The 13,667-nt window shown below is 41.1% G+C and overlaps 1 protein-coding gene across 1 annotated transcript in view; it reads left to right on the forward strand.

Moving 5' to 3' along the window:
• LOC147673997 (polycystin-1-like protein 2) overlaps window positions 1-13,667 on the forward strand; it is a 915,503-nt gene that overhangs the window by 658,151 nt on the left and 243,685 nt on the right. The window contains exons 29-30 of the mRNA XM_086945086.1: window positions 4,220-4,443; window positions 6,866-7,082. Of these exons, the coding sequence (XP_086801212.1) occupies window positions 4,220-4,443; window positions 6,866-7,082 (441 nt within the window). The remainder of the gene's footprint in view (window positions 1-4,219; window positions 4,444-6,865; window positions 7,083-13,667) is intronic.

Genomic DNA, 13,667 nt, shown 5'->3' on the forward strand with positions numbered 1-13,667 from the left:
ATCACAAACAACTTCTAGCTTTCAAAGGTTTATTATAAAGTTAGAATCAGCTGCAAGTACAGGCATCTCAAAATGAGATTTACAAGATACACGGGCCCAACTACATACATGTGCTCTCTGAAAACCCTCAGACGAGCAAAGAAGACTACAAGTACAAGTTCTAAGAATAACAAGGCTGCTAGCATGGACACGTATTGAGATCTCTCCGTCATTTAAGGCTGGAGGGAAAATACAGGTTAGGCTGTCCCTACCCTGCTCAGGATGGTATCCCTACTTAACAAAGTCTCAACCTATCAAAAGGTGTCAGCGGTGAATGACTTCCTAGGAAGATCACCCACTCTTAGTCTCTTGGTGAAAACCTATGGTCCTCCAGTCATGACCCCTCTCTGCCTACCCATCCGCTCTCTTTAGGGTCCTCAGGCATCTGCTCTAACTCCACCCAGGGGTGCTGTCCCTAATACAAAACATACAACATCGTTTGAGACGCCCCTCGTGAGACGCCCCTCACGTGGTGTAGCTTCTGGCTTTTTCCATGATGAGGCCTCGTGCGTTAGAGTTGACCTTGCTTCTCAGACTCTTCTCCGGCCCGCTGATACCCCTTAAAACATTCCGGAACCCTCCTCCGTGTCTGTGCCGGCTCCTGAACAAACCTCTATTCATTTCATTTATAATTGGATCCCCCCTTTCTCTTGCAGACAGACATCTGCAGCCAAGATCCCAATTCTCATAGACTTCCAACAAAAGTTTGCAACATAATTCTCGGCACAGACCAATACGTGTAAATCAGTGTCTTTAAACATTTCAGGCCTACAACATTTCTCATAATGATTATACCATTCGAATCCTTCATTAATTAATAGCATGTTAATACTCTACTCTATGATTCGGTAAACACATCTATATAATATGACCCATTAACGCGACTACTAAATGACATTAGTGCAATCCATGTCGTGAAAACGAACACCTTTCCCATCCCTTTCAGCTCTGGCCCTGAGGCCTACCACGTTCTATGTTTCACAGCCTGTCTTCTTACATTTTAGCAGCTACACGACATGGATTCAGGATTAATCACGTCTAATAAGGTTATATAATTTCACACATTTCTGCATTAATTCCACTTCTACTTAAATCTCTAGCTTAACTACACATTTCAGAATATAGATGCATATAATATCAGCACTCATGGCATTTCTCTTCATGACTTGTGCTTACTACGTGTAAGTGTGATGTACTCATACATTTTAGGTCAGTTTGCGCTCTCTCAATACTATGGAGTACTATTGTCGATAGGTCACTTGAATACTCTGCTTTCATTTCAACCTTGCTTAGGGGAACTGGAATCTAATAAAGGATTTCGCCAGGATGCTTATGTTTTTTCTATGCCAGCATCAGTGGTTCTGGAATAGTTTTCAGACTGGTTGAGCTGGCCAACCAACATCATGTGAGACTTAAAGTGCCTCATTTGTAGTCTCAATACCACTGGCATAGATGTTGAAATATCTATATATTACTTTTTAAAACAAGCAACATGTCTTTATTTATATAGGATCTCAACCTCTTTAGAAATAGACTTAGAACTTTCCCGTTTATCTAATCTGTTCTCCCCTCTGCTCTATTCTCTGTTCCGCTCTCCATTGGATCGCGCCGGGACACTCATAAACATAAACATATATGTGAGAGAAAACCCATGGAACACTGCAGCTCTATAGATTTGCTTTCTACTTCCCTAGTAAGAGTTTCGCTGGTTAAAATGATAAAATACCCTAGATTTCCACTGAAGGGGACAGTTAACACAGAATTGGCTGCATTTTATCAAAGGTGTTGTCTGTCATTTGGCAGATTTCACTTGAAATCACAGCTCCAAGATTAATAAATAAAAATCCCTTGATTATTAATCCTCCAATCTGAACCTAATTGCGGGTGTAAGGAACCCATCCAGACATCTACTTCCAGCGCCACAGGGCAGCATATATCCGTCAGGCCAGCGGTCTTGCGGTATGGACTACCAATAGGGGGAGCACTCGTAATCCTTTCTGCAGGGATCCATGTTTGGACCACCTGCCGCTTGTTTTCCTTTCACTGGCTCCGTCTCTTATCTCAACTCCTCCTTATTTCCATTTTCTTGCACACTTTCTTTTTCCAGTAATGAATGTGATGAGAATCGCTTGCACTCTGCTGTTGCTTTCCTCGCAGATGGTGTCTGCAATGAATGCTCATTCCGGAGTGCAGCCCTCTCATGTGAGACGCAGCTGTCAAGGAACAATCCTCAGAATGCCAGGGGTTTGAGCGACAGACCTGCTAAAAATAGCAAAGCATGAACAAAACAGATGACAACCAGAGGCGGAAGGGACTAACCCACTCTCTCACAGTACTTTTACTCGCACTTTTATAAAGAATTAATACATTGAGACATAAAAATTAAGATCCAACCACACAGGGCTTTCTTCACCACTGCTTGGTCAAGCTTTCCTTTGGGTATTGTTTGGCTGACGGATGGAGGACAGCTTGTGCTTCCGGCTGTCTTTGTAGGTCAGTGTCTTCCTGGAAGGTTCCTGTAGAATTCACTATTGTGTGTCAAAAGTGGGTGAAAATGGGTGATACATTTAAAGTTGTTTGTACACCACCCCCTAAAATATCTCTTCCAGGGTTCAATCTTCAAGATGCTATTCTGTATCACATACGTGGCGGCAACAAAGAGCATTCATTGTGCGCAGTGAACCTCATCAATGGCTGATAGAAATAGGATCACATCATCCCAACCCTGAAGGAACTTTTTTGGGTACCCTACAAGTATGAATAATCTTCAAAACACGCAGCGTGGTACCCTCCCCGCCAAAAGCGTACTTTTTCAGAAGGTCGATGCAATAATTATGATATGACATTGCCAGCATGGTATTCTCGTTTTCCACGAAACAAGCATTACAGCTTTTAAAAAATATATTTTTATAGACTTAATTTATTGGTTCTTTTCATTTGTAAAACATTACAAACATGGGGAAAAAAACAAAGGGAAAAAATGGAAAGATGGGAGGGATGGGGAGGAAAAGTCAAGGGTAATCGCAATACCAATAAAAAGCAAGCAAAAAAATGTGAGCACAAAATGTAATAGAGCCACATTAGTGCATAGGGCACAGCAATACTATCAGTAGGTCAAGCATGAGAGCCATCAAGCCGATTAGTCAACATGACGGCATAACATTGGTGGCGGGACTGGTTATGGTCACACGTCAGACCTCATGCTCCAGTTCTCCATTGGATAACGACAGGCCCTGTACGGGGTCGCCGCAGGAGAGTGGGTGCAGCAATGGTGGGGTTCACCTTTGCGCTGTCTCTCTTGACATACATCTTAAAGGTGTCCAAATGAGCTCAAATTTAGACATCTTATCCGCAACCAATGCAGTTGATCGTTCCATAGCATAAATGTGCCATATCTTAGTTCACCAAACAGCCAAATTAGGCGAAAGACGGATGTTAGCTATTGTAAGCCTAGCCGCTAATAAGAAGAAGGTGAGTAATCTGCCCGAGGGGTTGTGTATGGATAGACAGAATCCTCCCCAACCTCCCCCAATGACAGCACCAAAGGTTCCATGGGTAGCGTCACTGAACAAATCTGGGAGATCTGAAGAAGGAACTCTGCCCAGAAGCGTTTGATATGTATACATTCCCACAACATAAGCATATAAGTGCCTTTAGAATCACAGCCTCGCCAACAGAGGTCAGAGGTTCCCACAATGGCATGCAGCTGATATGGAGTGAGGTACCTTCAGGTAAGAAGTTTATAAGAATTGGCCTTGTGTTGGAAACAGATAGAGGTCTTGGCTGCTGGTCCTCACAACCTCTGCCAGGCGTCGTCAGAAATAGTAATGCCCAAATCTTGTTCCGCGTTACAGCTTTTTAATTTATTTCAATTTTACAGAATTTCAATTTAGAGCAATGTAGTTAAAGGGTGTCATCATGCATTAAACAATTCAATGGCAAAGAGGCCACACTGTAGCACCGAGGGTAGTGCTCTTCTTCAGTACCAATGGTTGTGCTTTACAATTGCAAATATTCTGACTCAAGCAGTTGTTTTGCATGCATTCTTTGAACAATTATTCCCTAAACCCTCCCCCAAACTATATTTTGCAAACTGCAGCTAAGAAATTAACTCTGTGGAATAAACTTGTTCAAAATGTAACTAATTAGCTGTCCTTCCGTTCTTGCTTAACCTCTATAGGTCGGATAGAATTCACCTGGCAGGAAGTGATGATTGGGTTTGAAAGCTCCATCCTCATGTTCCCCATTAACCTTCTCATCGTCCAGATCTTTAGAAACATCCGCCCGCGGCAAACTAAAGAGCAGGAGAAGAAACAGGGAAAAAGCGGACGGGTGTCGCCGACTATGTCTCCCGCCTTGCGGAACACACAGTGTGCCACTCTGACCCCGGAATCTGTGATAAAGGCAAGTTTATGCAACCACAATAATGTTCTTGTATGCACTCTTTTCAATGTATATTGCCGAGTGGACTATTCTTTGCCTTTTAACCTCCAGTATAGAAAAGGAATTTGACAACAGTTTTTTTTTTGTGGTTGATTATGTATTATTCAAATACTAAAATGTGGGTATTATATAGGCTTTTACATGTAGTTTTGTGGCCATTTGGTCGAGGATTTTTACACAGAGATCGTGGCAGTGTGTGCATAGATATTTGGTGAAAAGTGTAATCAAGTAGGCAAGCATAACTTATCCACAGGGCAAACTTTGGTCTGATGAATTTCTTTTACTTTTCAAATTAACTCTTTAAGGCTTGGTACATGTGGTATTCTTTGGCCTCAGTAACGAAAGTTCCTACTGCAATGTTCTTCAGAATTTTTTCGCTAATAGAGACCAGGTTATCCATTCATGCTATCAACAGTCCAGTGATCTGCAACTTTTTGAATAATATCTAATCTCGAAAATATGAAGTATATGAAATGTTATTTTCTAGATTTTTGTTTCTAATGTAACCTAATCCAAGATTGCAGTGAGTAATACATTATATATTCTAGAAACATAGGGGCCCATTAGGATGTCGGGCCGATTGCCCCCACCAGGCTGGCGGTAGCCACTGCCAGCCTGGCAGGGGCAATCCGCCGACATCCTCACCACAATTCCCCCGCCATTATTAGAATGGCGGGGGGGGGACCACGGCGGACGGAAAGACCGTCCACCGCTTTTCCGCCCTGGTCGCAAGGTGACCGGAGCGGAAAAGGGTTTCTATGGTGGCGGTGTCTGTCAGACACCGCCTGCCATATTAGGATGCCTTATTACTAATGCCTTTCCGTAAGGCATGCAGTCTTCACTCTGGGGGCCCCCAAAGTGAAGGAGGGGTGGGGGTTGCACATGGGTTTGCATAAACAAAGCGGCACGCACCACGCGGTGCCTGCCGCTTTATTTATGCAAATGCATTTGTGCATTAAAAGCATTGTGGCGGGCGTTGCAGAGAGCACCGCCCGCCACAATGCTATCCATGCAGGATGTGCCCGCCACTGTAGCGGGCACATCCTAATACCCCCCTCGGGACCCCCGCCCTAATGGCGGGCGGTCCCGAATTCTGACAGGATGGCGGGCGGACAAAGTCCGCCCGTCATCCTAATGAGCCCCTTAGAATGTTATGACAGGAAGGAGCTGCGAGGCACATCCAGTTTTTCAAAGAGTTTCTCTATACCAGGTACACAAAACATGTATTAACCATATCTTTAGCTCGACTACCCATTTACTCTTGGTCCCATCTTCCTTGTCACAGTCCTTAAAATGTGAGGGTGTGTCCACCCAAGAGACATTCTCCTACTTTTTTGATCAAGTCCTACTTTTTCCCGGATTCATAAGTCTGAAGGTCCTTTATAGTTCTATGACTAATTTGCATTGATTGATCCACTAACTTTAGGTCTTCTCAGTCCTTGTTAGACTCCAACGGAGGTAGTAACAAAGGGGAAAAGGCATCCATAGCTGTTATAAATTACTGGGTAAAATCTGTGATTTCTCATGTCTGTGAAGCGCTGGATCAGAAAATCTCATCAGGCTTAATTGGAAAATCAACAAGGGAAGTGGCAACTTCTAGGGTGAAGCTAGAGGATTTGCTTTGACTGATATATGTAAAGTAGCTACTTAGACTGCATCTAAAACCTTTGTTTAAATGTATCCTTTACATGTTATTTCAGTCTGATGTAATCGTTTTTCAGACAAACTACTGTTGTATGTTTTGTTTCTTTTTAGAGATTGGAATATTATGAATAACAAATATTTTTTACTGAGCATAATAATAAAAAAAATTCTCTAAATGATATTTACAACCTTATTCAGACTTGGCAAATCCTTAGATTGTAAGGACTGTGAGGAATAAGACGGGATCAAGAGGTAATTCTTAGATCACTTAATAGTATTTTTATTATGCTAGCTCTTTCTTGTCACATCCCAGAACCCTCTTGCCATTTCTTTTGGGACATTTATGGGTAGGCAGGTGGGTTAGACATAGTAATAGGACTAAAACAAAATATCAAGGGGCATTTATGGGTAGGCAGGTGGTTTAGACATAGTAATAGGACTAAAACAAAAAGCAAGGGGCATTTATAGGTAGGCAGGAGCTTTAGTGCTAAAACAAAATTCAGTCCTTGGTAAAAGAGTAAAAGGATGTCTCTGGGGTGAAAGCAAACTCAGATTTTAAGGACTGGGTTAAGGAAGGCTGTTTACAGGTTGCATCTGGCGGGGGTGAACCTAGATTAGTACAATGCAAAATTCCCATATGGTCTCAGTACTTGTATGCCTGTGTCCGAAATAGCAGAAATTGTTTTACTAGTACTGCAGTCACGCGTATTTTCAAGAACCCGTTATTTTCTTCTTTTAGGACATTAGAAGAATTGCCAATTCACTATTTAAAACTATGAAATCTCCACTGCCCTCTTCAGCTTTAGATTTTGGAAATTCTACTGATATTAACAAACTGTTGGCTTTGTTGGAAGAAATAATTCGTCAGCAAAATCGGGCTGGGCAAGATCTTTTTGATGAGAGTAAGAAAAAGGAAGAACCTCTCATTCTCACTTTAGGGTCGGTAAATCTGCAGGGTGAGTAGTTTTGCCATCATACAACTACAGTTGCTTAACTGGAAATGTGGGACAACATATTTGTTTTAAAAAAAATATATTGTTGCATTTAATCGAACGATAAATAACAAACACAATGGATTTGAAACCGCTATGAGAAGCTCATCGAACATAATACACTCCATAATCTAATTCAATCTTAGTTTTTATTTCCGCTTTTTTAGACCAAGACTAGAACTTTGATGATTTATTCTTTGTTTATATGCATAAGTTATGTGCATTGATACTTTCTTCATTATTGGGTGCAGACATTAAAGAACTTAGGTTGAATTATGAGTGAGGGTTACGCATTCCTTGCTGTATGTTAATGTTAATGCTGACACAAAGGGGAGGATAGAGGAATTTTAGATGCTGACATTTATCTGTTATACTTACACACATCATACTACCGTATTCTGAATCTGGTTATTCACTGATATGACATAGAAACAATAGGTAACAAAGGTTGTTTCCAACTTTTGTTGCGTTATAAAGGAATTCCAGGCTACTCTAACAGGGTTCTCAAATTGCCCATTAAAGCAGTGCTGGGAAGCAGAGAGCTCAGCCTTGGGAAGGGATGACAGGTGGCCAGATATCTTTTTCACATTCGGAGCAGGGAGGAAAGGCTATATTATGTATGTATTGCGATTTATATAGCGCACGTATCACCCGAAGGCATCAAGGCGCTTGCCTTGGGAACCTGTCCTGGTATTCCCCTGTGAGATAACCCCAGCAGGGTATCCACAAGGTGAAAGCCAGGCATCCCGCCGCGAGGGGCCGTAGTGGAGATTAAGCAAGCTATTGCCCAGAGTCGCAGAGTGTGAACCCGTGAGTCGAGTAGGCACCGAACGAGAATTATCGAGTCCGTGGAATTTTTGAGATGTCATCAGTGATGTCATGAGTGATGTCACTGACCATGTCATGAGTGATGTAATATGTGACGTCATCAGCAGTGCATTGCACGCGCAAGTTATAGTGAGTCCAACTAACTATAACGTGGGAATTTCAATGGTTTTATGCGAGTAAAATTTCCACCTAACTATAACTGGTGTGAAACCTATGGTTTTTTCAGTGAATTTAATAGTTTTTTTAAATGCTAATTCCTAACTATAACTGGTGTGAAACCTATGTTTTTTTCAGTAAATATATATGTATATATATATATATTTATACCAACAAGTTTGCCTGCAGGAAAGGAGGGGCCCACAAGCAAGGTAACATTCAGCCTTTTAATAACCTTGTTGGAAGCAGCAGTGAAATGGATGCAAATTTCAGCAACAGCATAGAAGTCCAACCTGACGCGTTTCATATCTCTACTTCATCAGAGGCTTGGGCTTGTGTTCAAAGGCAAACGATTTTAGGCAGCTACATAGCATTATAACTCCCGCCTCAGTGGGCGTGACCAGCCAAATGGCATCCTGGTATTTGTAGTTACCTGTCCTCCCCATTGGGTAGCCTGCCCTTGAGCACACGAATTGTCAAAATTAATCCACAGTGGGGTGTGCTGCATCACATCACAAAACGCAGCTGTCCTTTATCTACCAACAGTGGCCCCTTGCTCCCTCTCGGTGGCGCTGTTAAGGCGTCTCCATGGTGGGCTAGCACAGCCCCAGGGCTCCCTCCGCGGCTCAGGCATGCTGCCAAATTACCAACAAGTTTGCCTGCAGGAAAGGAGGGGCCCACAAGCAAGGTAACATTCAGCCTTTTAATAACCTTGTTGGAAGCAGCAGTGAAATGGATGCAAATTTCAGCAACAGCATAGAAGTCCAGCCTGACGCGTTTCGTATCTCTACTTCATCAGAGGCTCGGGCTTTTGTTCAAAGGCAAACGATTTTAGGCAGCTACATAGCATTATAACTCCCGTCTCAGGGGCGTGACCAGCCAAATGGCATCCTGGTATTTGTAGTTACCTGTCCTCCCCATTGGGTAGCCTGCCCTTGAGCACACGAATTGTGAAAATTAATTCACAGTGGGGTGTGCTGCATCACATCACAAAACGCAGCTGTCCTTTATTTACCAACAGTGGCCCCTTGCTCCCTCTCGGTGGCGCTGTTAAGGCGTCTCCATGGTGGGCTAGCACAGCCCCAGGGCTCCCTCCGCGGCTCCGGCATGCCGCCAAAACTTAAAGTATGCAGCCCATGATGAAGTGCTTTTCAGCACGAAACGCGTCGGGAAGCAGAGCTCTTAATGATGATGCCATCGCGCTCCATCCTGTGCAGTGCTTTCATTAAAGAAATTTCGGCAGATACCTACCGGTGTGTGGGCTTCTTCATAGCAGGCAACTTTCTGATGGATGTTGTAGCGGTTTGCCTGAACCGCAGGAGAAGCCCTACTGTGTATGCAGACCAGCTGGGGTGCCAAACGACCCTCCGGCGCAAGGACACTTGTTGCTGTTTGGTGAAAGTTAAGATTACTGCACAGGGAGGAAACTGGTGTGCACAACCCATGAGGGATTTATGGATTTTATAGTTGAAAAACGGCACGCAGCCTACTGTGGTTTAATGACACAACAGGATCCAGGAGACCCTTGCTGGTAGCCACGCCCACCTGGGCGGGATGTGCAAAATCAAAGATGTACTTAATTGCGTGGTGCCGCCCTTTCAACTTAAAGTATGCAGCCCATGATGAAGTGCTTTTCAGCACGAAAAGCGTCGGGAAGCAGAGCTCTTAATGATGATGCCATCGCGCTCCATCCTGTGCAGTGCTTTCATTAAATACATTTTGGCAGATACCTACCGGTGTGTGGGCTTCTTCATAGCAGGCACCTTTCTGATATATATATATATATATATATATATATATATATATATATATATATATATATATATATATATATATATATATATATATATATATATATATATATATATATATATATATATATATATATATATATATATATATACATATATATATACATATATATACATATATATATAGCGAACCTTGTTGCACGGAACAACAAGTCTCCAAGTTTTGAGCAACAAAGAGCCGACCCAAAAGGTGCTGGTGAAAAGTGTTTATTTTCTGAGAGCCAGCGCTGCCGCCATGACGCGTATATATATATATATATATATATGTAACATTTCTATGGCAAAATGAAACCCCTCATTTTGTTCCTTTTCAAATTAAGAGTATTAAGTGTTACCACTTTATTCCAATCAAGATGACTTCAGGTGTGCCATACTTTTGTCATAAGTAAGACTGTTAGCGTTCTAGTTGTTCTTTAGAACACTCTGGGACATTCTGTCATTGGGCTATAATTGGGCTACATCTGGCTGATATTTGGGCTACATTTGGGCTCTTTTGTCTCTAATGGCCATCTTGGGAGACTGCATATCAGAATTTTTTTAATGAAATATAAGAGGATTTGAGAAGTCACTCAAAATGTGCCCTAATTTTTCTTTCTTCAGCACTAATCATAATTTCTATGGCAAAATTAAACCCCTCATTTTGTTCCTTTGCAAATTAAATGTTTTAAGTGTTAACACTTTATTCCAATCAAGATGACTTCAGGTGTGCCATACTTTTGTCATAAGTAAGACTGTTAGCGCTCTAGTTGTTCTTTAGAACACTCTGGGACATTCTGTCATTGGGCTATAGTTGGGCTACATCTGGCTGATATTTGGGCTACATTTGGTTTTTTTTGTCTCTGGTGGCCATCTTTGGGCTACATTGGGCGACATTGGGGCTCTAACAGATATATAGCCCAATGTAGCCCAATATATATTTTTTCAAAGTTAATTTTTGTAAAAACAACTGGAGCACATATCTTGAGACATAACAAAGGCACATCGGGCTACCAGTCCCTACAATTTTGCCAAGTTTGGTGGAAATCCATTCAGCCATTCGGGCTAAAAGTGAGGTCGACCGCCCTATGGAAATTAACATGGGGAAAACACGTTTTGGGACCCCCTTTTATCTCTGCCCCCGCTTGACGAATCCCCCCGAAACTTTCAGGGAAGGACTGGAGCTCCGCGAGGCATATTTGAGGAAATTTTCAGACAGATTCGTCAACCGGCACCAACGTTATTCACAATAGAATTTTGAGATTTTCCCTCCCGACCTGCGCCTGACCCAAGACCACCTCTCCTTCAGGAAGAAGCTGAAGACCTGGCTGTTCGAGCAGTAGCGGCACCTCCCCCCCCCCCCAGCGCCTTGAGACCCTACGGGTATGTAGCGCGCTTTATAAGTGTCACTGATTGATTGATTGATTGATTTTGCATTGAAAAAAATCCTAACTATAACTACCTACGGGCGTCCGCCAGTAAGAGATATATATATATATATATATATATATATATATATATATATATATATATATATATATATATATATATATATATATATATATATATATATATATATATATATATATATATATATATATATATATATATATATATATTTATTTATATATATATAATATATATATATAACATTTGCACAATTCATAAAACAATCTCATGAATGGAAATAGAAAATAGAAAATGAAGTATCTGCAAATGAGAGAAACCGCAGTTTCATGTTGGTATATCATGTCATGTTCTACATTTCCACCCCAGTTATGAATAACCTGCCTAATCCTTGGGCATGATAGTGAGTGCAGATAACAGAATCATATATCATACAAACTTTCCAGTATATCCTGGTCATCCTAAAGATCTAAATTACTCTGTATACTGTGCAAATAGTGCTATTTAGTGCAAAAAATGAGAATTAGGTCAATATTGAATCAGTTTACCTAAATATTGAAAAATGGGCTTCCATATATGGATGTGCGAACAATGCTAAAGTGCATAGTGTTCATAAAACTGGAGTTAAAATAGATTCTAACATGGCCGTAAATAGTAATCATTCCGGGTCTGGCCAGTGCTATATAAAACTCAAATAAATAAATAAATAAATATTGCCATATACAAGCAAATCTGGCATCTATCTTCATATAAAGATGCACGATCAAGTAAACACAGGATGTAAACATATGAAATGTGCAAACACGCAGTAACTTTGTGTAGTTAAAGACATTCAAAATAATTTCGATTTGAATCTACATAAATGCACAACTATACATCAGATAAAGTTACCATTTATCAAGTTCAAAGGGAGAGCCAATCAAAGAGGTCCAAATGTCTAATCAAAATGATATAAAGATGCAAAGGTGCTGCTGATTCATGATAGTTTTGCACAATTATAGCAGTGTAAATAATACCCATAGAACAGCACTCGTCATGCAAATAATATTAATGTTAGCAATACTAAAACACTCTGGTTCAACATTCATGAGTGTATGGTATTATTCTGACAATATATAAATTATTGTTTCAATATAAAGGACCACCATGACTCCCATTAGGGGCTTGATCCAAACAGTAAAAGGCCACAAGAGGCTATAATAGAAAAAAGCAAGCAAAAGTGCAGTACCCTGGTGAGTAACAGAGATGATAAAAAAGACCTTGATAAAAATTATTATTTAACACTGACACATCATTACACAAAGGCAATATGATAGATAATTTGACAATTGATAAGGGAATAACAGTGGAACATCTCATAAAAGACATCTCAGAGATTTACCACTCAGTATCAAACATACACAGATGTCTGCTTATATAGATGTCTCTCAATTCGTGCATAATGGCCACTTTGATGCAAATGTTCTTTTGGAACAGTGCAAAGTAAATATTTACATGCAGTTCAGCATCAACATTGTGCCCCCAGGGTTTCTCAGTGCCTAAGAGGATAATCACTCTTGATTCACATCTGCGAAGTTCAAGTTCTATGTTTTCGCTGTGTGGGTCGACTTTGATGTGTTTAATGCCATCATACCGCAGGCTGCTGAGATTACCCTGATGTATATCCCAACAATACTTGGCCATGGAATAGTTCTTACCTTGGTTTCTTCTGGCTCTGATGTGCTTTAACATGTGAAACTTTGCTTTATGAACAGTTGTTTTGAATGTGGCTTCTCACCAATAAGCCAAACCCAATCACTGCACTCCCACCTGGGAGGCAAATATACCAATGCACCTTTGAATAATATACACTTTTGAGCATGTCTTACCACCCCTGGCACTGCAAGACTTCGACACAAAAGAAACAGCACCTTTTGAAAAGGCTTGGGGTTTATTACATAATACTCTCTAAACAAAGGCTGTCTCAGGTACCAAATGCATTAGATTCAAATATATTTAGCAAACATAATCTAAAGGCATGAATCAGTAACTGAGCAAACTATAATACTGATTAATAAACAAGCATTAACTGATATAAGATAAGAAACACTGGACGTCCTCCAAGAGATCAGAAAGATATATCTACAGAGTAGAGGATCACTCTGGATGTGCACCTCCCACACCACAAATAAAACACCTCAATTGATCACCGCCACTGGCTCACATTACAATGGCAAGAATCACAAAACTCAATACATCACCTGATGCATACACTGCTCACTTCTGGTCGGGGGAAGTCTTTACACAGCTGGGGATCAGAGCTCAGCAATCAGGGTTCAATCCGAGATAGACATGTCTGCCCTCACTCAGAATCCAAACTCCCAAACCTCCA

The sequence above is a fragment of the Lissotriton vulgaris genome, chromosome 12 (genome assembly GCF_964263255.1).
Source record: "Lissotriton vulgaris chromosome 12, aLisVul1.2, whole genome shotgun sequence".
Taxonomy (NCBI): domain Eukaryota; kingdom Metazoa; phylum Chordata; class Amphibia; order Caudata; family Salamandridae; genus Lissotriton; species Lissotriton vulgaris.